The following is a 25940-nucleotide window of genomic DNA, read 5'->3' as shown; positions in this document are numbered from 1 at the left end:
ATACGTTGTATCTCCCCATTTACTTAGATGTTCTTTAAATTTTTTTGATGTGGATCATTTTTAGAGCCTTTGTTGAATTTATTACAGTGTTGCTTCTGTTTCATGTTTTGATTTTTTGGTTGTGAGGTGTGTGGAATCTTAACTCCCCAACTAGGGATTGACGCTCACCCCCTGCGTTTATTGGAAAGCAGAGTTTTAACCACTGGACCTCCAGGGCAGTCCTCAGATCTTCTTTACCTTTAATTCTCCATGTTTTGCAGGTTTCTTGTATACCTTTTGTTACATTTATTCCTACACATTTTCACTTTCTCACGATTATAAATGGAAATGATTTAAAATTTTATTCTTCCAATGTTCATTCTGATATATAGCTGTACAACTGATTTCTGAATACTGACTTGAATTCCATGAACTTGTTAAATTCACTTTTTCAGTGGCATGTTTTGTAGATTGTTGAGGATTTTCTATGTAGATGATCAAAGGCAGAAAGCCAAGGCAGGCGGGCCAGTTCTCTCCTGAAACTTTGCAGAACTTCTTTCTCCTCCTCCTTTTCCTTACTATTATTGCAAAGGTAACAAACACAGAACAATGTTCAAAAGGCAAAGAAGGGCATCGAGCAAAAACGATTTCGTGAACGTGGCTTCTAACACAGGTGGTCAACATTCAGTTTCACTCTGAAGGTTGGGCAGCCCTGGCCCTGGGCATGGAGATGACTCCTGCATGTCATCGATTCACGCAATACATGTTTCTGGATGTTTCTCTGTGACAGGCTGTGCCACGTGGTGCGGGACGGGAGGCAGTTGACAGGCCGAGGGGACCGGAGAGTCTGGTTTCCATGGTGAGGTGAGTGATGTGACATGGATGTGTGGGGTGAGGTGGCAGGGGTCAGTGGGGTGCGGCGGCAGGGGTCAGAGGGGTCTGATGCAACCAGGGACACTGAGAAGCCTGACAAGCCGGAAGAAGCTGGTTGAGTCACCCCCAGGGCATGTGGCCTGGACCCTGCCATGGTCGCGGGTCCGAGACAGCAGCAATCAGGAATCTGTGGCCATGAGCTGGGTCTGAGATGGCCCTGTCCAGTGAGGCACCCGGGCGCACGGCTGAATTAGGAGACCGTGATCACAGTGAGGGTCCCCATTGTGCTCTGAGGGCCTGGGAGGGAGCAGCCCACTGGCCCTGGGGAGAGACGGCCCGACTCTAAGGACCAGGTCTGCAGCAAAGGGAGCGGACAGAGGGAAGGAAACGGTGGCTGCAGAGCAGCTGGAGCCACACGGACGGGGTGGCCAGAGGGAGGAGGAATAGGTGTGGAGGCCTGCCGACCCAGCGGGAACACCTCTGACTACAAATCCTCCCCTGCTGAGGGGTCAGGGCATCCCTGGGTGGGAGGACCTGTTGACGACTTGGAGCGGGAGAGGAAGGGGTGCCATCTTGGAGTGATGGAGGCTTGAGCGGCCAGAAGGCCTGGTATTCAGCGTGGACATCCCTGAGGTCGGCGCGATGTTGGCTGGGGGCAAGGGGTTAGAGTCTCTCTAGTTTCCCCTAACCTAGGCACAGTCTCAGAGTGAATGTGTGTGTGGGTGTGCACGTGTGCAGTGGGGTTTGCTCCTGACCGCAGTGAACTGGGGCAGGAGGGAGAAAACAGCCGAGGTAGGGGGCGATGCCACTGCCCAGGACAGGCTCTGGGCGGCAGCGAGGGCTCCGGACCAGCTTCTGTGAGGGTGCCCTCGGCCCGGGCTGCTCCTGTCAAAAAGCAAGAGAGACGCAGTGTCAGTCAGCTCACACTGCCGAGCCCGAACACCACAGCCTGCACCTAAGCGACAGTGATTTTTTTCTTCCAGTTCTGTTTCTGGTTTGTGGACAGCCACCGGCAGACTGTGTTCCCATGACCTCTTCTTGTTTTCTGTCCAAACTGGGAGCTGGTGGGGGGAAGCGAGTGCCCTGGGTCTTTTCTTATAGAAGCAAGGCTGTTGAGAAACAGTCCCACCCTCATCACCGCCTGTAACCTTAATTAACCTCCAGAGGCAGGTCACACAGGCGGCCACACTGGGAGTGGGCCTCATCTGGGGACTCTGGGGACACGTTTGGTCCACAGCCAGCCGCCGCGGGGACCGGACAGGCTTTATGCGGGCAGGAGGGGACGGCTTCCCCGCAGGGCTATGCCCTGCCCTGTGTCCCCTGGACACTGTCCCCCCTGAACACTCCCCCTGGACACTGTCCCCCCTGGACACTGTCCCCCCTGAACACTCCCCCTGGACACGCCCCCTGGACACTGTCCCCCTGGATACTCCCCCTGGACACTGTCCCCCTGGACACGCCCCCTGGACCCTGTCCCCTTGGACATGCCCTCTGGACACTGTCCCCCCTGGACATTGTCTCCCTGGACACGCCCCCTGGACACTGTCCCCCCGGACACTCTCCCCCCTCCCCGACACTGTCCCCCCGGACACTCTCCCCCCGCCACCCCGACACTGTCCCCCTGGACACGCCCTCTGGACACGCCCCCGGAGCCCAGCGCCGCTGGGAGGAGGCCGTCGGCCAGGCGCCTTCAGAGCCCCCGGAACCACGCGCGACCCGCATCGGCCGCGCGGACGGCGCCCATCGCCAGCTTCAGCGCGGCTCCCTGTCGCCTATTCCCGCGTCCAGTCTCCTCCGCGGACCGCCGGGCGCGCGGCGTGCGCTGGGTGACACCACCGGCCCGGCACGCCGGCGGCCCTCAGCCCGCGGCCCGGTGGCCTGGCCTCGCCGCCCTCCTCTGTGCGGGTCCTGCGCAGTTCACACGGGGCCATGCGCTCCCGCCGCAAGCCTCGCCTGAGGGCCAGGGGGTCGCGCTAGGCAGCAGCCACGAGCAGCGCGCGGCCCCTTTAAGACGTGCCCTGTGGGAGCAGGGCCGTGACGTCATGGGCTGCGGGAGGAGTCTGTGCGCAGCCGCGGCGCGGGGGAAGGCGGGGCGGCCGCTGACTGACAGGAACGCGGCGGAGGCTAACTCCCGAGCGCCCCGCGCAGACCCCGCCCTTCGGGCCCCGCCCTGTTCCCAAGCCCCGCCCCTCCAATGCCCCCCCCCCCCACCCCGCCCTCCGCGCACTCCCCGCCCCGCCCCGCCCTCATGCCCGTCCCCTCCCCAGTGCCCGCCCCGCCCCCCGCAGGCCCCGCCCTGCCCCTCGTACCCCGGTTCCACCTTCCGCAGGCCCCGCCCCGCCGTCGCCCCGCCCCCGGCCCGGGCGGGCCTGGCCTCTGCTCTCGGCGGCGGTGGCGCTGCGGGAGCTCCGGCGGCCGCGAATCTAATGGCTGCGCCCGGGCCGCGGTGATCGCGGGCGGAGAGCGACGGGCGCGGGGCCGCGGAGATCGAGAGCGAGCGCGGCCGGACCCCGGCCCGGCCCGGCCCGACCGGCCGAGCCCGCGATGCGCCCCGGGGCCGGCCCTCGGCGCAGCTGACGCCGCGGCGCGCGGAGACCCCGGCCGGCCGGCTCCGGAGAGCGGCTGCCCCGGCCCAGGCCGCGATGGCGGGCAAGGCGGCTTCTCCGGGCACCGCGGTGCTGCTGGTCACGGCCAACGTGGGCTCGCTCTTCGACGACGTAAGTGTGGCGCCGGACCCGGGATCCCGGACCCCCGGACCGCGGACCCTGAGCCCCGGGACCAGGATCTCGGTCCCGAAGCCCGAAGTCCCAGGACCCAGACCCCGAGTCCTGAGCCCTGGGACCCCGGGACCCGGGCCGGATCCCTGGCACCCAGGCAGAGACTTGAGCGCTGGACCCGGGAGCCTAGCCCCGTCCCTGGAATCCTGGTCTCCAGGTCCAGCCTTCAAACTCCATGGGTTGAACCCGGAGACCAGTCCCTGAGCCCAGGTCCCTAAATCCTAGTCCTGATCCCTGTCCACGGTCCCCAGTCCTGACTCCAAACCCCAGTTCGAGGGCCCCACACCCTGTACCCAGTGTTGACCCAGGAAGCTTGACCCTGAACCCTGGGTTCCCAGACCCAGCCCGTGTCTCCCGGGCCCCAATGCCTGACTTCTGGCCGCTGACTCCCAACTCTCTAGTCCATGGCCCTGGCCTCTGCCGGTCTGCCTGTCTCCCTGCCTAGCCTGTGGCTGCCCCCAGGTGTGGGCGCCCTCATTTTACCTTGTAACTTAGTATCTCTCTAGTTCTCAAACAAGGGGCTTCTGTTGAAAGCCTGGAGGACTTTATGTTTCTTGCCTGTTAAAGAGAAAGATGCGAGAAGCTTTTCAAGGCCAGAAAAAGGATGCCGACTGTCCGAGGCCTTTACCTTCTGGGGCCTCCCACCCGGCACCCGAGGCCACTGGGAGAAGAGTCAGCCAAGGCCTGGTGCTCCCCCGGCTCCGGAGGCAGGCCCAAGCTGACCTAGTTCACGTTGTAGCCGCGGTGCCACCCCGCTGTTGGTACTTACACTGCCAACCCAAATAAAGCAGAATGCGGCTCCAAGTGGCGTGCTTGTTTAAGAAAAGAGGGTGATGGCCCAGATGGAGCTCCAGGCAGCCCCGCACTACACCCCCCCACCCCCACGGAGATGAGCGGTGGGGCGGCCCCTTGACCAAGCAGACCATGGGGCAAACATGCCTTCCACCTCTGCCTTCCTTTGCTGGCTGGCAGTGAGCTTCGGTGAGGTGTTTCTTGGGCTAAGTTCATGCACAGGCGAGGAGTGATTTTATTAATCAAAGGTGGGCGCTACTTTTGTGTTTTTCTGTTTTTAGCTTCCAGGCCGGCGTTCTGTACTTCCCTGCTGGGGGTGACCTGCTTGCCTCTGGCACGGACAGGACAGCTTTATCTAGTTTCACGTTTGATCATTTTCTACAAAAGTGCCCGGTCTGGGTGTGTGTCTGTATATTTAGCATTCTATTCTTGGCTTTCCAGTAACATCCACTCTAACATGGTTTTACTCAGATGATTCAGATCCGTTAGCTGTGGCTTCAGAGCCTCAGAAATGTCAGGAAAATTAAGCACGGTGGGGTATTTCAGTCTCAAAGGGAAGAGAATTTTGCTGTGCAGACGTTCTTCCCAACAATTTTCTGACCCCGAGCTCTAGTGTTTCTGTTGTGTTTCAGCTGTGTACACACGCTTCCCTCCATGGATGTTAAAGTGGCTCACTTGGTTTACTTTTGGTTAGCACCAGCCTCTCTCCGACTTCCCATTCTTCTGAAAGGCGGCGTGGAGCGCTGCATCTTGTTTGTATCGTGAAGGAACCTTTGTTTTGGTAAGCCGTGCACAGGTTAATTCTGCTCGGTGGCTTTCGACTCAAGGGCCAGGAGAGACGTGTCTGTCCTCACCCACATCTTTCTTAACGTGCGCAGCTTGGCTGAGGACCGTCCCTCCTCAGCGGCGTGGAGAAGCAGGGGTGGGTGTGGACCAGTCCCCCGGAGCCTGGCCGGGGAAAGCAGCCGTTGCCTGAGTAAAGGACGCTCTGACTCTTCGCTTCGTGGGAGGCCTCAAGAGGGCTGCTCCATGACTCTGTCTTGTGTGGCGTGCGCCCTGCGCACTGACGCTGCTCAGACGGCCCAGTTTCATCATCTGGAAACCAAGCTCCGCCGTGTGGCCGGGCCGTGTGGTGGGCGACACCGGCCCCCTCCTGGGGGACGCGGGTGGGTGGGGATGGCCCTGCTGGGGTGGGGGACGCGGGTGGGTGGGGATGGCCGTGCTGGGTGGGGGACGCGGGTGGGTGGGGATGGCCCTGCTGGGTGGGGGACGCGGGTGGGTGGGGATGGCCCTGCCGGGTGGGGGACGCGGGTGGGTGGGGATGGCCGTGCTGGGTGGGCACGGTCTCCTTTCGTGCTCAAGCGACAGGTGGCTGTGTTTGCTGGTACAGCCCCGTGGGCTCCCCTGGCTGCCCCTCCTCGTCCAGCAGTGACCCCGTGGAGCACTGGATGTGGACTTCCACGTGGCTTGGCCCTAACCCCCTGCGAGCTGCAGAGCGTCCTGTCTGTGGTCGGCTGTGTCCTCGCATGCCCCCCCGGGCTCCGTCGGGTCTCGGGTGGCTGAGCATCTTGTCCCCTACGGGCCCTTGTGTTGCTCCCCACTGTGCAGTGCTACACACCTGGGGGTGGGCAGAGTCCATAGTACAGTGGTTCTCAAACTTTTCCCGCTTAATTATGGAGTGCCCGAAGAGTCCTCAGTCAGCCCCCGCCGGTCAGTCCAGAGAGACCGAGGATGGCGGAAACTGAGACCGCTGTAGGTTCTCTTAGAAGGAAGATGTCCTCGCATGTCACAGCCCTGGCAGGCCCTGCCGGTCGCGCGGGAGGTGGTGGGATAGAGCGTGAGCCCTCAGGTTGTCCTGCTGTGGACAAAGCTGGGACCTGCCTCACCCCCGGACCCAGGGCCTCCATCCTGGCTGGGGGCGAGCATGCAGCAGGGGGCTGCCCCCCGCGCCCCAGGGAGCCCAAGGCTGTCCGCAGTCGCCGGTTGGGCTCCTGCTGCCCCGAGCCGCTTGCTGGCAAGACCCCTCACCTGACTGCTTTGCTGACTTTAGACGAGCGAGGCTGCTAGCTGTTGGTTCTTTACGTGGTGGGCTTTTTTTTTTGCTAGAAGTTAGCTGGGAAGGTGGATTCCTGCAGCTGTGGCTTCAGAGCGCGGTCCCACCCTTACATGGTAAGGCTGCTTCTTGGGAAGGAGATGAAGCCAACAGCGGGGTTCTGAGAGCGCGGCTCGCTCTTGGGTGTCTGCCTGGAGCACCGGTCCTGCTGTGCCTTCCCGGCCGCATCAGCCTTGAGCCGTCTCCCACCTCCCCCTGTCTGCTTGGGAGCAGCCCTCTCTGTGCCCGGACCTGGGGCTGCCGCCGGCTGTGTGTTGGGGTCTGGGAGCCCCTGTGCCGGGCTGGGCGCCTCATTCACCTGTGCGTCTCCCTCCAGCATCGTCTGTTTGCCCTGTAGCCCCATTCCCATTCCGTCCTGAAAGCCCCTTGCCCTGGGTCCCCCTCCAGCTCTGTCTCCGCCTCCCCAGCCCTGTGTGCAGGGGGCCCATGGGGGCCTCATGCAGGGCCGGCCTTGGTCCCAGCCCTCTCACTTGCTCTGATGGGGGGAGTCCCCCCACTTCTTGGAGGAGCTGCATTTGGTGATGGCTTCACCAAGGCGTCATTCACGTACATGGACTTCATTCCTGGGAGGTGTACAGCCCAGCGGTTTCTGGAGTCACACAGCTGTGTGACTGTCCCCACAGTCAGCGTAAACTTGTTTTCTGGAAAGGACACTCCGTACGCCTTAGCTGCCCCCTCCCCCTAATTGCCGCCGTCTCCCCAGAAGCCCCCAGCCCTTGGTCAGCACCTGTCTGCTTCCTGTCTCTGTGTGTCTGCCTGTCCTGGGTGTCTCGTGAGTTTGTAAGAGCAGCTGGCTGGCATTTTCAGAGCTCAGCAGCTGGATGTCAGCGTGTCCGTCACTCTGGTGGCCAAGGACCGCTCTGCCGTCCGGCCGTTTGTCCCCTGCCGGCGCTGGGTGTCTGGGCGGCCTTCCATGCACGTTCTGCTTCTCCTGGGCCCGTTCTTGGGACAGGGGTCGGCCGGGCCTGTGTGACTCGCGCTGAGCCTTTTGAGGAACTGCCGGCCATTGTGCAGCATCGTGCGCTCTGCGTCCTCGCCAGCCCAGCTCGAGGGTTCCGATTTCTGCTCATCCTCCAGCGCCCAGCGTCCCCCGTCTTTTCTCCAAGTCTTGTTCTGGGCCTCTGCCCCGCCTCCCAGGATGGCGTGCTGCTTCAAGGGAGCTCGTCTCTTGGGACTCTGGTCTTTCACTAGCTCTGTACACGGACGCCCAGGAGGTAGGAGGAGCCCCCAGCCCCAGGGAAGGGCCAGAGCATTTGGCCAGAGCTGAGGACCGGTGGCCAGATCTCCTCGAGGACGGTGGCGTGTCTCAGTTTCAGAGGCGGTGCTTCCTGCACTGTCCCTTCAGCCCCAAGGCCCTCGAGGGCTGTGGCGCTGGCCAGGGTGAGGCTGAGCCCCGGGCCTCTCTGCAGACCTCTCCGAGCCCCCGGCAGCGTGGGGACGGCTGTGGGGGAGAGACGGCAGCGGGAGGTGTCTCTGCGTCCTGGCTTTGCTGCCTCTGACCTGGGACCTCCGCGTCCTTCCCCTGTGGGAATTTTGTTTGTGTGCCCGAGTTTGGGTCTCTCTGTAGATGGGGTCCCACCCGGCTCCAGTGTGGTGGGGTTCAGCCTGGTGGGGTTTCGGGGTTGCTCCCCCAGGTGAAGAGGCCGTGCCTGCACTACACACCTCCTCGTGGCCTCAGTGAGCCACGGTCCCACCGCCGCGGTGCGCCTGGGGTCTGCAGCCCGTCGTCTGTCCACAGGCGTCCCTGCCCCCTCCGTCTGCCGCCATCCCTGGCTGGCCGCCGGCGCGCATGGTCACCTGCGGCCTTTCCTCATTCATCGGCGCTGCAGACGCTGGGGGAGGCCGGAGGCTACTGTGGCAGAGATGCGGCTCAGCTTTAACGTCTCGGATGTTTTGTGTTTTGAACCCGGTGGCGTGAGCCCTGCGGGGCAGCTGGGGGAACAGCCCTGAAGGATGGGGTCCCGGGGCGTGTTCACACCCGCTGCCTCTCAGGCTGTGTCCCTCCGCGCGGTCAGGCTCTGGGCCCGCCTCGTGCGCTCCGTTGGCACGTGGACCGAGCCTTCCGGGGGAGGAGGGGCTGCTGCTGCTGACCAGGGTCATCTCAGGTGGACGTTTGCTTCTGGGAAGGGAGCTCCTGCTGGGGGTGATTCCACGACGTGTCAGGTCTGATTCGGAAGTTACAGAACTCAGACCAGGCCTGCCCCCAGGAGACATCCCTCATTCAGGGAACCCGCCGTCTGACCCAGGAGTAGGGATGAGGAAGCAGGGAGGCTGCCTAGGGGAGGGGGCGAGCCTTGCTGAGGAGCCAGGGCAGAACAGCTCCTTCAATGTGGACCCCCCAGTGCCTGCCCCGGTGGGCAGGGGCGGGAAGCAGGGTGGCAGCATCTGCTGGGGGGTGGGCCCCGTCCAGGAATGGGGTCCTATGCAGGGGGGTCAGCATGGGGCTGGGAGGCTGGTCTGAAAGGCAGTGGCGAGTCTGAGGGGCGTCTCAGCCCCACGCTCTGTGTCTCCTGGGCCATGGCCCTGCTCGCTCTGTGTCTGCGGGGCTGGGGCCCCTTCCCACCTGAGTGAGTTTCAGGGGGGTGGTCGTGGGCCCGGGGAGGGGGAGGGGGAGGGGCGAGACTGTGGCGCATTCCCCAGTGGACACGGACGTGGCTGCCTCAGTTAATCGGGGCCCGGGGCGCTCTGCTGATGAGCCTGAGGGTGACTAGACATGAGCTCTTGTGCTGGCTGGGGTGGGCGGTGCGCCCCGAGAAAGGCTCTGAGCTGCGGGACGGCCCACCCCAGAGGACACAGGCTCTGAGCTCGTGGGACACGGGCTCTGAGTTGCGGGACACGGGCTCTGAGCTGCGGGACAGCCCACTCCCGGGGACACTGGGGGCCTCGCCCTCGGCGATGCGTGTGGGTGAAGGGCCGCTCCCCAGTGCGGCTGAGACGCGGGCCGGCGCAGGGCTGCAGGCTGTCGCAGTGACGAGAGGCGTCACCCACGCTGTTGCTGTGTGAGGGTTTCTGTGACTCCGGAGTTGGAGGGTAGGGGTCGCCCGCGTGTTCCTGAGCCTGTGGGGACCTTTGGCCGTCTGGGTGAGGCTGGGCACATGTGGGCCTCTGTCTGGGGAGCATCCCGGACTTCCTGGGGTCTTCCCAACCCTTCTTCAGTCATGGTCTCTGCATCCACTTAGTTCTGGTGATGAGACCTGTTTTCTAAAACAAACCAGGTGCAGCAGGTTTCTTTGGGAGATGGACATGGCGCTGGGGCAGGGGTCCCCTCGGGTCACTGTGTGTGCAGGGATGGGGACGGTGTGGGGCTCAGGCTGCACTGCGGGAGGATGTGAGCGGGCTGAGCAGCGAGGGCCGCGGGGTGTGGGGGCGCCCTGCACCTGACCCAGGACACCGCCTGCTCAGCGCCAGACCCCGAGCTCCTGGAACGAGTCGGGGTGGGCGGCTGTGCACACGGCGAGGGGTCCTAACCGTTAGGGACGCGCACAGCGAGGGGTCCTGACCGTCAGGGACGCGCACGGCGAGGGGTCTTGACCGTCCCGTGCAGGGCGAGGGGTCCTGACCATCAGGGACGCACATGGCGCTGCCCAGGCTCACGGAGCTTTGCTTTGCCTTGAGTAAGAAGCCCAGCCGTCTTGGGAGTGCGGCCATGGGTCAGCGTGGGTCCTCGAGACCCTGGGCCGTTTGTGCCTCAGGCAGGGAGGAGGGACAGTGGCGCGGTGGCCGCCAGGGGTCATGGGGCGACGGGGTGCCCGGCGGGTGTGGGGCCCTGGCGCTGCCCGGCCTGTCCCGGCCGTCCCCACGAGGCCTCGGTGGGCCGCAGCCTTGTCCTCGCCCGTGTCCCAGGCTGGGTGTGCTCAGGCTTCCTGGCGGGCCCCTCACCACGGGTGTGGCCAGCAGGACGTCCCAGCATGCTCACGCGCTCCTTCCCAGGGGTCCCTACGCGTGACCCTGGCTTGCGCCCACACGAGCGCCTTCAGCTGCACCTCCCCTCCCCCAGCAGAGCATCCTCTTCCCACTGCTGCTGGCAAACTGGAGTGTCAGTGGGTGGGCGATCAGGAGGCTGCAGCCCTTACACTCAGCGTCTATGCAGGGCCTGGTAACGGGCTTGCTCTATTATTGATTTATACTGTATTCTGAGCATCTTATGCCTTTCATTTATCTGTTAACTTCTTATCCATTAATTTTCCCATGGCATTTTTCCCCCTACAGTGTGAGTTTCATGAATGTTGGACTCTTTACCCCCAGCACAAGTGGGGCTAGCAGAAGTGGGTGCCCACCTGTGATCAGGGTGGTTGACCTTCCTTCTGGTTAGTGTGTCCAGTTTAGTGCATACCAGCCCTGAGCCAGGCCCTGAGGATGTACCCTTGTGACATGGTTTTCAAGGACTGACCCCCCTCCCCCACCCAGTCTACTTAAGACTAGGTTACAGGTGACTGTACTCAACTCCTGGGCACTGCCGGAGGGATGTGAGAGGCGTCCACGACAGATCTGACCACCCGCGTTCTCCCATCTCCGTGCTTTGGCATCAGTCCAGGAGTCCCGGCCCCTGGGGTGGCAGACATGTACCCTCGGCACAGGTCACTGCCCAGCTCTCTGCTGCCTTCTCTGCCCCCCCATTAATTACAAGCTCCTGGGTTTTTGTCATGTTTTAGGGTGATCGGGCCTGCTGGCCTCTGACCAGTGGTGCGGGGCTGGGTTTGGGATCCCGCCCCAATGGCCGTGTAACCAGACTTGCAGCCAGCCCTCTGGCCGGCTGGACCCTGTCAGAGCTGGGCGGGGGCTGAGCTGGGGAAGGCAAGTGCCCCCTGCCTGGCACCTTGTGGGCATCAGGGCCCAGTGTCAGAGCTGTCCTCGGCGGTCGGTGCACAGGTGTGGCTGTCAGGGCAGACGGACTCACATTTCCGGCAGCTTGCCCTGCGAGAGTGGAGCCCTCGGTCTGAGAACAAACGTTTGCCGCCGTGCAGCGGTCCCCACCATCCAGCCTGAAGCCCAGCCCTCCTGGCCGCCTGCGGGGCTGAGCCCCCAGCTGCTCACCCCCCAGCTGTCGTCACTGAGGGTCCCACGGCTCGGGCTGTCTGGGGCCCTCCTGCCGAGCGCTGCTCTGCTGGCTGGACAGACCAGCCGGCGTCCGACAGGTGCACAGTTTGCCACGTTTCACGGGTGGTTTTTGGCAAACTGTTGACTGTGTGGACAGCAGCGGCTCCTTGGGGGTCACCCTTCTCACTCCCTGGGTGGGGGGGTAGAGGGAGCCAGAATCCCCCACGAGAGGCCTGCTTCGCCCGGACAGCAGTGGGTTACGACGGGGGCGCCCCTCTGAGCAGTGTCTTGTGGGAGCACGGGGCCACCGTCCGGGGCTCTGCTGTGGCCAGGGGTGACGGACAGCACCCCTCCCTGAGGGGCTGGCATGCCGGCCGAGTCCCGCGCTCTGCCAGGGGGTGGGCTGCTCAGTCTGTGCGAGGGGAGGGCTCAGGCGTGCCCCCTCCTGCTGACCCCGATGCGGGGCGCACTTCCCCAGGTTAGGGGCTGACCCCCACGCCCACCCCACTGCCTTCTCTCCTGGCAGAGGAGCCGTGAGCCCAGCGTGGCCTCGGGTCAGCTCCCACTGGCCTGCGGGTGCCTCGCCTGCCCCCGGGCACAGGGTCCCTATGTCCGTGCCCGTCTGGGCTCGAGGGCGGGGAGGGCAGTGTTGCACAGGGCCGCAGCGTGCGGTCAGGTGCCCGTGTTTCCGGCCACTTGGTGCTGGAAGAGCAAGAGGCGGCCCTGTGGCCTGTGCCGTCCCCTTTAGGAACAGCGTCTGCCTCTGGTCCCCGTGTGGGGGCAGGTGTTCAGGCTCCGAGAGGCCTGCCCCCAGCCCAGCCCGGCCTCTTGCCGTCTGTGTCTGACCCAGTGGTCATTTCTGCACGTTGGGCCTCTGCGGAGGTCTGTGGGGTACGACAGTCACTGCTTGGGCCTGCGTCCCTGGGGAGGGGGCTCAGGACCCTGTGTCCTCCCAGAGGGGCTGCTCTGGGGACCACCTGGGCTGGGCCAGAGGCTTGAGACCCCCGCTCCGAGCACCTGTCCCGCCTTCAGGGGCTTCGGGGCAGCTTCCGCATGGGTGGTGGAGAGCTGGGCAGGGGCGCTCTGGCCCCGCGGTGAGCCCGGGCATGGGGGGCAGCCCCGGCTCTAGCCATCAGCACTGCCAGCACCCTCGTGGGCTCCTCCCGCAGCGTTGCTGGGGCCCCTGCCCTGGGAGACCGCCAGGAAGGGCCGGGGAGGCCCACCGTCCCGGTTTGCCTGCTGGCGTCCGGGTGCTCTCCCCACTGCGTCTCTGCCCAGGGCTTAGCTGGGGCGCCTCGGGGCACGCGCCCGGCCCAGCGCAGGCCGTCCACCCCTCTCCACAGGGCGGAGTGCGACTTGCGGTGGCTGTGCTGGAACTCGAGGTGACGCGGGCTTGCCTTTCTGTTGGGCTCACTCTGTTAAGAATGACATCTGTCCAAGTAACCAGCAAGCTTGTGGGGACAGCTGTTTTGCTTTTGTTTTCTCCTCCATCCCTGTCGCAGTTTGCAGATCTGTTGTAACTTCCTGTTTTTGCCGAGGCGTTGCTTCCCTCCCGGCCGCCTGCAGGGTGAGCGGCCCAGGCGGGGGTGGGGGCGCAGGCCAGCCGGGACGCTGTCGTGGTTATCAAGGCAGCTGGCAGGACACGGGGCATGTGGCGGGAGCTGGCCGGCGGGGCGGACACAGGGCTGTCTCAGGAGAGCAGGTGGCGGCTCACCTTGGTGGCCGAGCAGCGGCCCCCAGGACCTCGGCCTTGTGTGCGTGGCCCTGGGGACACGGGGGCTGCAGGGGGCACGGGGCAGGGGGTGCGGGCGGCCCAGGGCTCCCGGGCCTCGGGGCCAGCCTCCGCCGAGCGTAGGTATGCGGTGACACCAGCCCCTCAGAGGCTCGTCTTTGAGGACGTTTAGCGCAGCTGCCCACCCAGGGGAGCTCACTGGGCACCCTGCAGGTGTGCCCCTCCCCCAGCCGCACTCCCACCAGCCCGGCCCCAAAGCCCGTCCGGGCGTCTCTGAACTGGTGGCCTCTCGTGAGCTGCCCCCGGCCCGACACCCCTCATGCCTGCCCCTCCCGTCCCTGGCTGACGGAGCAGGGGTCTGTGGCCCAGGGAGAGGCCGGGCAGGTGGGGCCTGGGGGGGCAGGGTCTGGGAGGGGCGTTCTGAGAGTGGGAGGAGTATTTGGAGGAGGTTGCTGGGGGTCCCGAGGCTCAGGGTCCAGGAGGCTCTAGGAGCCCACAGGTCCGCCTGCACATGGCCTGCGGGGCCGGCGCATCCCCCGGTCGTCGCCCTCTGGGGCCGGGCTCCCGACGCCCTTTGCTTACAGGGCAGAGGGCGCGCTGACTCGGACCCCCTGGCTCATACCTCGTGCTCGGTCCCAGGCCGCCCTGGCTGCTGAGTGCAAGCCGGAGACCATCAGGGACCTCGGCAGTAACTCGCTCAGGCGACGCCCTGAACACAGAGACCACAGAGCGTCTCCTGGGCTGGGATGCAGGGCTGGGTCCTAAAGGCTCTGGGACATGGGAGTCAGCCGGCGAGCTCAGGCAGGGTGGCCGCTGGGGCCGTTGTGGGCTGGAGCAGTGCAGGAAGCGGGGAGCCGGCGTGTGAGGCCACGTGGCTGGCGTGGGCTGGCCTGGCCCACGTGGGCGGTGAGCTGGAAGCCGGCGCTGCAGGACCGTAATGGTCTGTGCATCTGATCATGCCAGGCCCAGGGCCCTGTAGGGGACGCGCGGGGCCAGGCCTCAGTGTGGACGGTTGGCTCCCTCCTCCAGGGAGCTGCCTGTGACCCGTCTGCGTGTTTAACAACTGGTACGAGTCGGTGTGGAAGGGGAGGATGCGGGGACTCAGACCCGGGAGGGCGCGCGCTCTGACCGCTCAGGGGTGCTGCTGGAGACCGCCAGCCCCTGGAAGTGCGCCAGGTTCAGGGGATCCCTCCGGAGGGCTGCCCAAGGAGCCCAGGGTGGCAAAGCGGAAGCACCAGTGTGTGGCCTCTCCACTCAGAAAGCTGGGAATTTGTCCTAGCTTCCGGGGAAATTGACGTCTGTGCGCCGTGATGACCCTGAGAGTTTGTTTTTCATAAGGGCAGTCACGTGGCAAGCCCCGGAGTACCCCAAAGCGCCTCCTCTGCTTTCTGCAGGGTGCTGCCTTCTAGCCACCGGCCCAGATGGACCCTGGGGAGACCTCAGTGTTTTGGGCAGCTGCTGCGCCACAGACCTGTGCTGTGGACACAAAACAAGGTTCTGATGATTAGTAAGAGAACGGAGTCCTCACTGCCCAGCAGAGCCCGCCAGGTGGGGCCGCAGAACTGCGCCCCTGTGCTGGGTCTGCTTCTCTGGAACGGGGCGGGCGGGCGCGGTGCCCCGTCCAGAGCCTGGCTGCATGTCTGTCCGTGTGTCCTGGCGAGCGGATCTTGGGCGAAGGCACCTCCAGGCCAGTCCTGCCTTGTTGGGGACGGGCTGCTGAGTCCCTGGGCCTGGACTCGAGCTTCTGGACTGTTTGAGGTGGAGCGGGGCCCGGATGGCGCGTCCCCGCAGCCCAGCGCCCTCTGTCGGCTGAGTTCTGTGCGCTCGCGGGCTCCCTCCAAGATCCACTCCGCCAGGGCCCTGGCCAAAGCTCTTCCTGTCCTCGTGGGGTCCCCATTCCCGGGAGGTGCCAGGGCCCACGGCTGCGTGACCTCGCAGGGAGCAGGCACTCAGCATCCCCAACGCGGAGCCTCTCCTTGCTGCCCCTTCAGCCCCAGCCTGGCACCCTCAGGCCCCCGAGTGGCCTCTCCTCCTCTCGGGGTCCCTTAAGGACCTGGTGAGCTGCTGCTGAGCCAGAGCAGGTGGTGGGGTCCCTCCTGGCTCTGGAGGAAACCCGCTCAGCACGCCTGGGGTGCTGTGCCCTGGCCTTTGTGCTTGCTGTCGGGTAGGCGCCGCGGTGGCTCCCTCCCGCGTGGCCCCTTAGGCCTGGACCCCCATCCGGTCTCGCCCCCGAGCTGCGGCCCACGTATTGTGAAGGTTTCCCGCCGTGGAGGGCCCGTCATTCTGCCGGGAGGTCTGCACTGGCTGCGTTCACTCGTTGTTACCATCGTCTATGGAGGACAGGGCCGCCCACTCCAGCATTCCTACCTGGAGAATCCTGTGGACAAAGGGCCGGATGGGCTACAGTCCATGGGGGTTGCAGAGTCGGACATGACTGAGTGACTCACACACACACGCATTATCATCCAAACGTCGAGACAAGCTTCAGACCCTGCGTCCCGCTCTTCCTGAGCCTGCCACTCAGCCTGTTGACGTGTTCTCCAGGCTGAGCAGCCGCCACACGGCCCCGCCCTTGGGACACTGTCGGCGGTCACTGCCCGCCCCCAACCCCAGACCCTCGTCTCCACTGGTCCACCCCTTGTCTGTGCATCGGGCTATTCTGGACGCTTCCTGCACACGGCTTCGGACACCTGATCTGACTGCTCTTTCGTATCCGTGGTCAGGGCTCATCCACGTCGTGCGTGTAGCAGAATCTGCCCCGTTCACGACTGAGCGCCACCTCGCAGAAGCGCAGACCACACTCTGTCCGTCCAGCAGCTGATGGACGTGTGGGTTTTATGCATCGTGTGGCTGCGAACATTCGTGTTTAAGGTTTTGTGTGAACATGTTTTAGATTCCCTTGGGTATGTATCCAGGCGTGGAGTTGCTGAGTCACAGGATAGCCGTGTATAGCTTCTCGAGGAACTGCCAGACTGCTTCCCGGAGTGTCTGCACCGTTTTGAATTCCCACCAGCAACACGCAAGCGTTCCGGTTTTTCCACATCCAGAAACACTTGTTTTTATTCGCCTGTTTGAGTCCAGCCGCCCTGCTGGGCGTGCAGCGCATCGATCTGCGTTGCCCTGACAACCGATGATCCTGAACGTCCCGCCTCCCCCTGCCATGTGCCTCTTGGGTGTTTGTTTGTTTGTTCACCTACTTTGGAAAAGCATTTATTTACATCTTTTGCCCGTTTACAATTTTCCTTAATTGTTGAACTTTTCTGTGCACATTCTGGTTGTAGATTCTTCTCACACACACGATTTGCAAATGTTTCTCTCGTTCTTCGTGCTTTCTTTTCACACCCTTGGTAGGGTCTTTTTGAAGCCCTAGCGTTCCAAACATTGACGAAGTCCAGCTTGTTTGTTTTTCCTTTGGTTGTGCTTCGGATGTCACATGTAAGAAGCTGTTGCCAGGGGGAATGTGAACTGGTCCAGCCACTGTGGGGAAGTGTGGAGGTTCCTTATGAATTAGAAGCAGAGCCACCTCGGATCTTGCAGGCCCACTCCTGGGCACGCACCTGGAAAAGACAAGAGCTGATCAAGCAGAGGCCTGCGCCCTGCTGTCAGTCACAGCGGCAGTGTTCACAACAGCCAAGACACAGAGGCAGCCTGCGTGTCCACAGGCAGATGCGCGGATAAGGAGGGCATGGTGAACACGCACATGGAATACTGCTCAGTGTGAAGAGAACGAGCGAACCCCGTTTGCAGCAGCAGGGACGGACCTAGAGAGAAACACACTGAGTGAGTAAGTCAGAGAAACACACGTGTCGCTCACATGTGGGCCTACAGTGCGGTGCAAGTGAGCCTATTCATGAGACAGAAACAGACCCACAAACACAGAAAACAGAGCTACGGGCTACGCAGGGCGGAGGTGGGCAGGCGACTCGGGAATTTGGGATTAACAGGTGCACACTGCCAAACACAAGGCTTCCCGGTGGCTCAGCGGTGAAGAACCCGCCTGCAGTGCAGGAGACTCAGGAGATGCGGGTTGGATCCCTGGGTCGGGAAGGCACCCTGCAGGAGGGCACGGCAACCCACTCCAGTGTTCTTGCCTGGAGAATCCCGTGGACAGAGGAGCCTGGTGGGCTGCAGTCCATGGGGTCGCACAGAGTCAGACACGACCAAAGTGACTGAGTATGCACTGCTGCTGCTGCTGCTGCTAAGTTGCTTCAGTCATGTCCACTCTGTGCGACCCCAGAGACGGCAGCCCACCAGGCTCCCCCATCCCTGGGATTCTCCAGGCAAGAACACTGGAGTGGGTTGCCATTTCCTTCTCCAGTCAATCAGCTATACTTCAGTTTAAAAAATACAGGGAAGACAAGAGGGAGAGAGAGCAGAGAGAACAGAGCCCATTGCCAGTCCAAAGTCGTGAAGATTTATTCCTGTCTTTCCTCTAAAGCTAACAGTTTTAGCTCTTCCATGCAGATTCTAGATTCACCTTGACTTAGGTGGTTCAGACAGTAAAGAATCCGCCTGCCTCGCAGGACACCTGGGTTGGATCCCTGGGTCAGGAAAACCCCCTGCAGGAGGGCATGGCAGCCCACTCCAGTCTTCTTGCCTGGAGGATCCCGTGGACAGAGGAGCCCAGCGGCTGCAGCCCCTGGGGTCGCACGGAGTGGGGCCTGAGTAAGCGCACCGGCACGCAGCTCCTAGACTCATCCCGACTGTGCTTCTGTGCCTCGTGTGAGCTGGGCGCACCGGCACGCAGCTCCTAGACTCATCCCGACTGTGCTTCTGTGCCTCGTGTGAGCTGGGCGCACCGGCACGCAGCTCCTAGACTCATCCCGAATGTGCTTCTGTGCCTCGTGTGAGCTGGGCGCACCGGCACGCAGCTCCTAGACTCATCCCGACTGTGCTTCTGTGCCTCGTGGGAGCTGGGCGGCGCCCTGGGTCCCGGGTGTGTGCGTGTCTTGCTGCCCAGCACTGTTTGTTGGAAGGACTGATCCCCCCATTGCACCGCCTTGCTGGTTCAGCGTAGTCCCCCACCCTACCTGACTGTAGACATATAGACTTTCTCCTGGCCTCTCATTTCTGTTTTCTTCATCTCTCGTCTGTCCATGTGCCAGGACCAGAGGGTCTTGGTAACTGCAGTTCACAGCGAGTTTTGAAATAGGAGGTATGGGTCCGCCAGCTTCTGGTTTTTCACGTTTCTTATGTCTGTCTTGGGTCTCTGCGTTTCCACGTGAATTCTGGGCTTCGCCCGTCACCCCCAGCTGGCATCCTGCTGGTGGCTGCCGGCCCTGACTCCGGGTCCCCTTCCTGCATGAGGAGCTTCGGACAGTTTTCCTCCGCGCCCAGCCCCGGGCAGGTGGCCCTCCCTGCAGTTTGCTGGCTGTGCCTGCTGCTTGAATGAATGCAGAGCAGGGCCTCCTGCACACTTTGGCTTCCTGGGCCCCGCGCTGGCAGGTCCGAGCCCCTGAGGGTCATCGTGGGCTCCCTTCATGGTGGGCTCCCTCTCTGACACAGGCAGGCACAGTGGTCTAGGGTTGTCCGAGTCGACCCCAGGGCAGTCTGTCCAGCCTCCTGGTGGCCCGAGGACACCTCCGACCCGGAGGAGCCCACGCGGCTGGCTCTGGGGGCTGCCCCTGCGTCCAGCCCTGGTCCCCCGTGAGTGTGGACACTCTCCGCCTTGGGCGGTTTCCTGGGGCCCTTGAGGACCAGATGCGGCCTCGAGCCCTGCTGCCATTGCTCCGCGTCCCAGGAGAGAAGCGCTTCTCGCAGCCAGGCGGGCCTGGCGCCACCAGTGTGAGCAGCGGGTTGACTCGAGTCCTTGGGAAACAGCTTCCCGTGGGACACACCGACCCCGCGTGCCCTGCCCCACCCCTACCCGCCCCGCTCTCCCTGAGGCTGCTGGCGGCCGGCCCCCTGCTGCCACTCAAGACACCTCATGGCGGAAGGTCAAGGTCACGGCTCCCAGCACGAAGTTGCTTTGGGGGGACCCGAGAGAGTCTCAGCTCTGGGGCTGGCTGGAGTGCTGAGCTGGCTCTCGCCAACCACACTCCGGACCCTGCCTGGGTAGGAGGAGGCCCGCCTTGGCCCGAGTGGTCGGCCTGGCGTCCACGCCCAGCACTCGGGGTCCTCAGGGGCCCACGGAGAGTCTTCCATCCCCACAGAGACTGAGCTCTGTCCTGGGCTCTGTCTGAAGCGAGTACCAGGCCCTCCCGGGGTGGAGGCCCCTCTAGAAGTGGCGTGGCTGCACTGACCCAGGTCTGAGCCCCGCCGTCGGTGGCAGGGGGGCCACGGCCGGGTTGCCCGCTCTCAGCCGCGGGCGCAGGTGCCGGAGGCGGAGCTGGTGTCTGAGCGGAAAGGGAAGCTTAACAAGCAGGCGGCTCCGCTGGGCCGAGTCCACCCTCGCGCTGCCGTGGGGCAGGAGGCGGGGCGCCGGGCCTGCCCGGGGCCTGGGGCAGCGGGTCCTGCAGCCTTGCCGAGGTGGGCGTGGGCAGGCCTCCTCTGCTCCGCGCTGGGGTGGGGCCCAGGAGCCGCGGGGGCCCTGTCTGGCCGGGGTGCTGTCACCCTGAGGCTGCGTGACCCCCGCTGGGCATGCCGGCTGGTAGGTCTTCACACGCCCCGTATGAAATTCTGGTCACTATGAACAGCAATACTTTGGCCTAAAATATTCTTTTCCAGCAGCTTGTCATTAGAGCCTAAAAACAGACATTTTAGTCTAAAACAGAAAAGGAAGAGCTATTAATAGAGTGAAAGGCAGGAAAGCCTGGCGCGCTGCAGCCCGTGGGGTCGCGGAGTCGGGCGCGGCTTAGTGACGGGACAAGAGCGTCAGCAGAGGGAAGGCTGTTCGTGGCTCCTTGCTCACGGCCGCGCCTGAGCCGGCGACCCTGGGCGAGTGCAGGGCTGGGTGCTGGGGGCCGGGGCCGTCAGGGCCTGCAGGGCCCAAGCGCGGAGCTGCCCGCCTGTGTCCTCCGTCTCCTGCGCTTGACATCAGTCTGCGGCGGGACACGGCGCGTTTGTGTCTGCTTTCCTGGAGGTTTTATAAAAACGGCCCTTGATGGGTGTTGATGGCTCTGAGATGGAGACCACGTGAGTGTGCGTGTAGAGTTGACAGCCTGTATATAGACAGGCGTCGTCCTAACAAATTACCTTCCGTTTATTGCTCCTTCGCAAACACTGGTTTTCAGAAACACAGGAGCAGTGATGGTCTCTGTTGACTTTAAGGAGGGCGTGGGGCACGCAGGGCCCCCCTTCCTGAGTCTGAACTGCGGGGAGGAGCCACTGGCCAGGGCCTCGCGGACACCGTCCTGGGTTCAGACACAGTCCGGGGACCATTGCTGAGCAGCGGGGTCTTGGACTTTTGCCCAGGCCGCTGACCCGGAAGGAAGAGGGAGGCCCCCGTGCGGGTCAGGATCTCTAGGCGCAGCAAGGCCTCGCAGGACTGGCCCTGTGCCCGGGCCCTCCCGGGACTGCCGCAGATGCGGCCCCCAGCCCCGCGCCCCACGCCTCTGGGCCCTCCGGTCCTCGAGCCCGAGACGCCTCCTTGCGTGTCCGGGTGTCGAGCAGCTGTCGCCGGCTTAGACGCCATGGGAGGGACTCGGGCTCATCCCATGGCATGTGCTGGCCAGCCTGGGTGGTCTGCCGCCCACTGCTGAGGCAGAGGGCAGAGACAACCTGGTCAGAAGGGGATGAGGTGGTGTCCCCGAGGAAAGGGGGTGCCCCGCGGGGCTGTCCCGGCCGCAGTGCATGGCTCCTCTGAGGCCCACCGAGGCTGACCCGCTGCCGGCCGCCCTGGGCCTTTCTCAGCTATGAGGGCACCCACCTGCGGGCTGGCCCCGTGGGGCTGGCACCGTGCTGCCTGTGCAAGTGCTGGGGAGGCCCTCAGTGGCTCACCCGTCTGCCGGGTGGTTTCCAAGCTCTTCACACCTGGCAGTGCTATTGTCGGCCGGGGGGCCCAAGCCACCAGGGCCACCCGAGGCGGTCAGTGTCCCCCCGCCCCTGGTACCCACGGAGACGGAGCTCTGGGGCGGAGGCTCCCTGGCCCTGCCTGGGTGGGACTGAAGCAGGGCTGGGGATGCGGGGGCTCTCAGACCCCCGGCCACGATGATGGGGGGCCTGTGTCCTTACAGCCTCTGCGTGTTTTCTCTCTGGGCCTCCTTTGGCCTTTGGAGCAGGGGTGACGGGCCGTAGGTTCAGGGGTGATGGGGGTCGTAGGTTCAGGGGTGAAGGGCCGTAGGTTCAGGGGTGACAGGGCCGTAGGTTCAGGGGTGACGGGGGCCGTCGGAGCAGGGTGACGGGGCTGTGGTCTGAATTGGGAGTCTAGGCAGGAGCAGGCAGGAGCTCGGTCAGAGTCTGGGCCGTGAAGCCCTGGGCCCAGAGCTGGTCTCGGGCTTGGACCTGGTACCAGGGTCTCCTCACTGCCTCCTGCACAGCCCCTGACCCCCGGCCCTGGACCAGGCTTCTGGTTCTGGGGTTTCCACTGGGGGAGTGGCCCGGGACTCCCTGTGAGGCTTGAAGTCAGGCCGTCCCTGCGGGGGTGGCTCTGTCTTTTCCTGGCGGATGAGGGCTCTCTGGTGCGGATGCTGGCTTTACATTTAAGACAGAAATTAAACAGGCGTGTGTTCGTGCTGGCGAGTTTTGCAGGAAGGCTCGGGTGTCGTGTGTTAGTGAGTGAGTGTAAAGCGTGCACAGGTGGGGAAGCGATGGAAGACGCCCCCGGCGGAGAGGGTCGTCATCACACACTGTGTGGCGAGTAACCTTAAGATCAAAGGCCTTCTTTTCTCAGCGCTGCTCCTAAAAAGCAAAGTGTGAGGGGGTGTCCCTCGAAAGAGGCCACAGAGAAAGGAGCGGCAAGAGGGAGATGAGCCCAGACCCCCAGCACGCGGGCTGGCTGTGTGGCATCGCCATGACTGCTGCTCGGGCCTGACCCACGGGGTTCAAGTGCCCAGTCCTCATCACTCCATGTTTCGAGAGGCAAGGACGTCCGTCCTCTCGAAGCTCGCCAGCCAGGGCCTCCAGCACAGGCTCGCAGACCCCGTCTCTAGAGCCGGCAGGCTGGCCGGGCACAGCGGCAGGGCCCCCGCTGCCCCTGCGGGCTCCTCTGCCGTGCACCGCGCCCCTTCAGCCGGTGCCCTGGAGCCCATGAGCCGCAGCAGGAGAGTAGCCCCGCCCGCTGCAGCCAGGGAAAGCCCCCCCAGCAACAGAGACCCAGCGCGGCCAAAACAATGAATAAATGAATAAATAAGATAAATACGGGGCAGTTAACAAAGTCAGCGGTGGATGGGCAGCATGATGAGGGTACAGTGTGGCTTCTGGGTGCCCAGCACAGCGGGCGGTGGGGTGACGCTCCTCGGGACCCGCGTGTTCCAGCCTGCGAGGGGCTCCCTTGGGGTTGACTCCCGTGGCGTGTGTGTACCGCGTGCCCACCGTGTGCCCGGCCCTGCATGTCCCGGGGGACGGTGCCAGTGGGCGAGCCGTGCTCGGAGGCCCAGCTGGCCCTGCTCTGTGGGAGGGCGTGGACACCCCCACCCATGGCGCGCCCTGCAGCCCGGCCGAGTGTGACACGTCCCCACACGTCTGTGTCACGTGGTGCCTGTTTGAAGACTTACTTTCATTCCAAATCTAAACACTTAAGAAAGTGAGCTAGACTTTTCTTTAGGAACTTTTCACCTCTCTGTCTTTGGCATCCAGCCTGCTGGTGTGGACGACACGCATGGTGTTCGAGGTCTGCCGAGATCTGAGCGCCCCCCTCGCAGGTGCCCCTGGACTCGAGAGTTGGATGGGGGCGCGGTCAGGGCTGGAGGTCCGTGTTGGTCTGACTCTCCACAGACCCGTGTACTAGGAGCTCTCCCTCCTAGTTGCGAGGCTCTGAGTTTGGGCTGTGTCATGGAGGCGACTTCAGCAGGATGTTGGGAAAGAGACGAGGCGGTCACCGGCCTCCCGGGCAGTGAGGCCCCATCGTCCCGGCCGGCCGCCAGGAGCAGTCTCGGCGTGCCTGTCATCTGCCCACCTGCAGTGACTCCCTGGGTTCCCTGAGGGCCCTATCAAAAGGAAAACATCTTTAAGGTGTTAATTTATTCAAATGTGCCCAAATAACTTTGAAAAAAATTTTTTTCAACAAAAAATTTGTTTTCTAACAAAACATATGTGACCACGCTGACCCTAGAGAAGAGAGAAAAGCGGAACCAGCCAGTCATTTGAACCGAGAGATCAGCGGACTTGTGAGGGCCCAGCCCCAGGAGGCTCGGGGTGTAGGTGTCCTGGAGTGGGTCCCACTGGACGCTCCAGGAGCTCCCCCTGCGGTTCCACCTGAGCCGCCCACGAGGCCCCAGGGCCGCGGATGCAGCGCCAGCCCGCTGCAGGTGGCCCTTCTGCCTGGCCGCGGGATGGCCCTGGGGGGGCAGTGGTCAGCAGCGGATCAGGAAGGTCAGACCCAGAAAGGCGGGGCTGGGCAGTCGAGCTTATTAGAGTTAATGGTTTTATTAAATTACTGTATTTGTTTTAATTGGAGAGTAATTACAGTATTGTGGTGGTTTTTGCCATACATCAACATGATTGGCCACAGGTGCATCCTGAACCCCGCTCCCACCTTCCTCCCCATCCCGTCCCTCTGGGTCGTCCCAGAGCACTGGCCTTGGGTGCCCAGCTTCATGCATCAAACTTGCACTGGTCGTATATTTCACATATGGTAATAATATACATGTTTCAGTGCTGTTCTCTCAAATCATCCTGCCCTCGCCCTCTCCCAGAGTCCAAAGGTCTGTTTACATCTGTGTCTCTCTTGCTGTCTCGTATACAGGGTTATTGTTACCATCTTTCTAAATTCCATGTATATGTGTTACCATACTGTATTGGTGTTTCTCTTTCTGACTTACTTCACTCTGTATAATAGGCTCCAGTTTCATCCACCTCATTAGAACTGATTCAAATGTATTCTTTTTAATGGCTGAGTAATACTCCATCAAGTATATGTACTACGGCTTTCTTATCCATTTGTCTGCCGATATATGTCTAGGTTGCTTCCATGTCCTGGCTATTATAAACAGTGCTGCGATGAACACTGGGGTACAAGTGTCTCTTTCAATTCTGGTTTCCTTGGTGTGTATGCCCAGCAGTGGGATTGTGGGGTCGTATGGCAGTTCTGGTTCCAGTTTTTTAAGGAATCTCCACACTGTTCTCCATAGTGGCTGTACTAGTTTGCATTCCCACCAACAGTGTAAGAGGGTTCCCTTTTCTGCACATGGAGTTAATTTATCAGTAGGAAATCCCTTCCTGGGTCATCTCCATAGATGCTAAAGTTATACATATTTGATAAAGTTCAGCATCTCTTGATAAAATTGAAACCAGTAGCTGTATCCTTCATTTGATTTTAAAACATGGAAATCAAACATCTCCATTAGATTCAGGGGGTAAGGCAAAGATATTTGATGCAAACAGGATTATCTGGGGCTTCCCAGGCGGCCCTGGTGGTAGAGTCTCCCTGCAGTACAGCAGACACGAGCTGTGGGTTTGACACCTGGGACAGGAAGATCCCCTGGAGAAGCGAAGGGCAACCCACTTCAGCATTCTTGCCTGGAGAATCCTGTGGACAGAGGAGCCTGGTGGGCTACAGTCCATGGGGGTCTAAAGAGATGGGCAGGAGTGAGCACACACACACACACACACACGCACACACACGATCATTTAACACGTTTGAGAAGCGCTGGCTCGTGTCATCAGCAGGCGACTGAGAGGAGCACAGCTGTTGCGGTGTTAGAGTGGACACGGTGACACACGGCTGGAAACACTGGAGAAGCTCCTGAAAGCCCACAGTGCACAGTACAAGCGCTTAGAAGTGAGTTTAGTGCGTTCTTAGACACCCAGACAGGAAACAGGGGGTCCTGTGTGTGACAAGGAAACACACAGGCATGAAGCGCCACGTGGGGGCGGCCCCGGCAGGACTTGGCGCTGTGAGGCTGACCCCATCCCCAGGTAAGCTGGTGCCGGCGTCACCCCGCCGTCCCATCCTGCCCTGCTGGTCACCGGATGCCCCCACTCCCGGGAGCACCCACGTGTTGTGTCTGAGTTTCCGTTAGTCTTCCTGTTTGTTCCTTGGTTCAGCTGTCCTTCAGCGTGGACTCACGGACTTTCGTCCTGTTCCTGAGTCGCAGCCATGACTGTTGTACACAGGGACGCAGGTGAGCGGCGCTGGCCATGGGGAGTCTTACAGCCGGCTCCGCGTTCATGCCCGTCCTGCTGTTTTCTGAGCGCTTCCTGACTTTGGGCCCAACGTGGTGCTCCCAGCAGCTCATCTTGGACTTTCCCTACCCAGCCCTGGAGTTGGCCAGTTCTCCAGAGTCTGGCTCTTTCCTTGGAGACAGGGTCTGGGTGCTTATTCCTGGGCGTGTCACAGGAGACTTCCTGTCACAGACAGAGCCTGCTGGAAGGCCCCCCAGGGCCCCCGGTCTTGTCCAGACCGTCTGGCAGCCGGTCAGGCCAGCCGGCGTGCTTACAGGGGCCCGGGGCCAGCCCTGGGTGGGCACGTTTGCCCCTAGACCACCAGCACTGCTGGCAGGTGTCCAGGTAGGGCACACGCAGTGGCATCCGGGACTGCTCTGAGTGCGGTGGGTGGCGGGGTGGCGGGGCACTCAGCCGCTGGTGCAGGGGCCGCACG

The 25940-nt window shown here is 62.6% G+C and overlaps 1 protein-coding gene across 3 annotated transcripts in view; it reads left to right on the top strand.

Annotated features, from left to right (window-relative positions):
* Positions 1–3213: 3213 nt before the first annotated feature.
* INPP5A (inositol polyphosphate-5-phosphatase A) overlaps positions 3214–25940 on the top strand; it is a 146161-nt gene continuing 123434 nt past the window's right edge. For all 3 annotated transcript variants that reach the window (XM_024986036.2, XM_024986037.2, XM_024986038.2), the window contains exon 1: positions 3214–3569. In XM_024986036.2, the coding sequence (XP_024841804.1) occupies positions 3495–3569 (75 nt within the window). In that variant the 5' untranslated portion in view covers positions 3214–3494. The remainder of the gene's footprint in view (positions 3570–25940) is intronic.

Source organism: Bos taurus, chromosome 26 (assembly GCF_002263795.3).
Source record: "Bos taurus isolate L1 Dominette 01449 registration number 42190680 breed Hereford chromosome 26, ARS-UCD2.0, whole genome shotgun sequence".
In the NCBI taxonomy this organism is placed as follows: domain Eukaryota; kingdom Metazoa; phylum Chordata; class Mammalia; order Artiodactyla; family Bovidae; genus Bos; species Bos taurus.
This window is presented reverse-complemented; position numbering and strand designations above follow the sequence as displayed.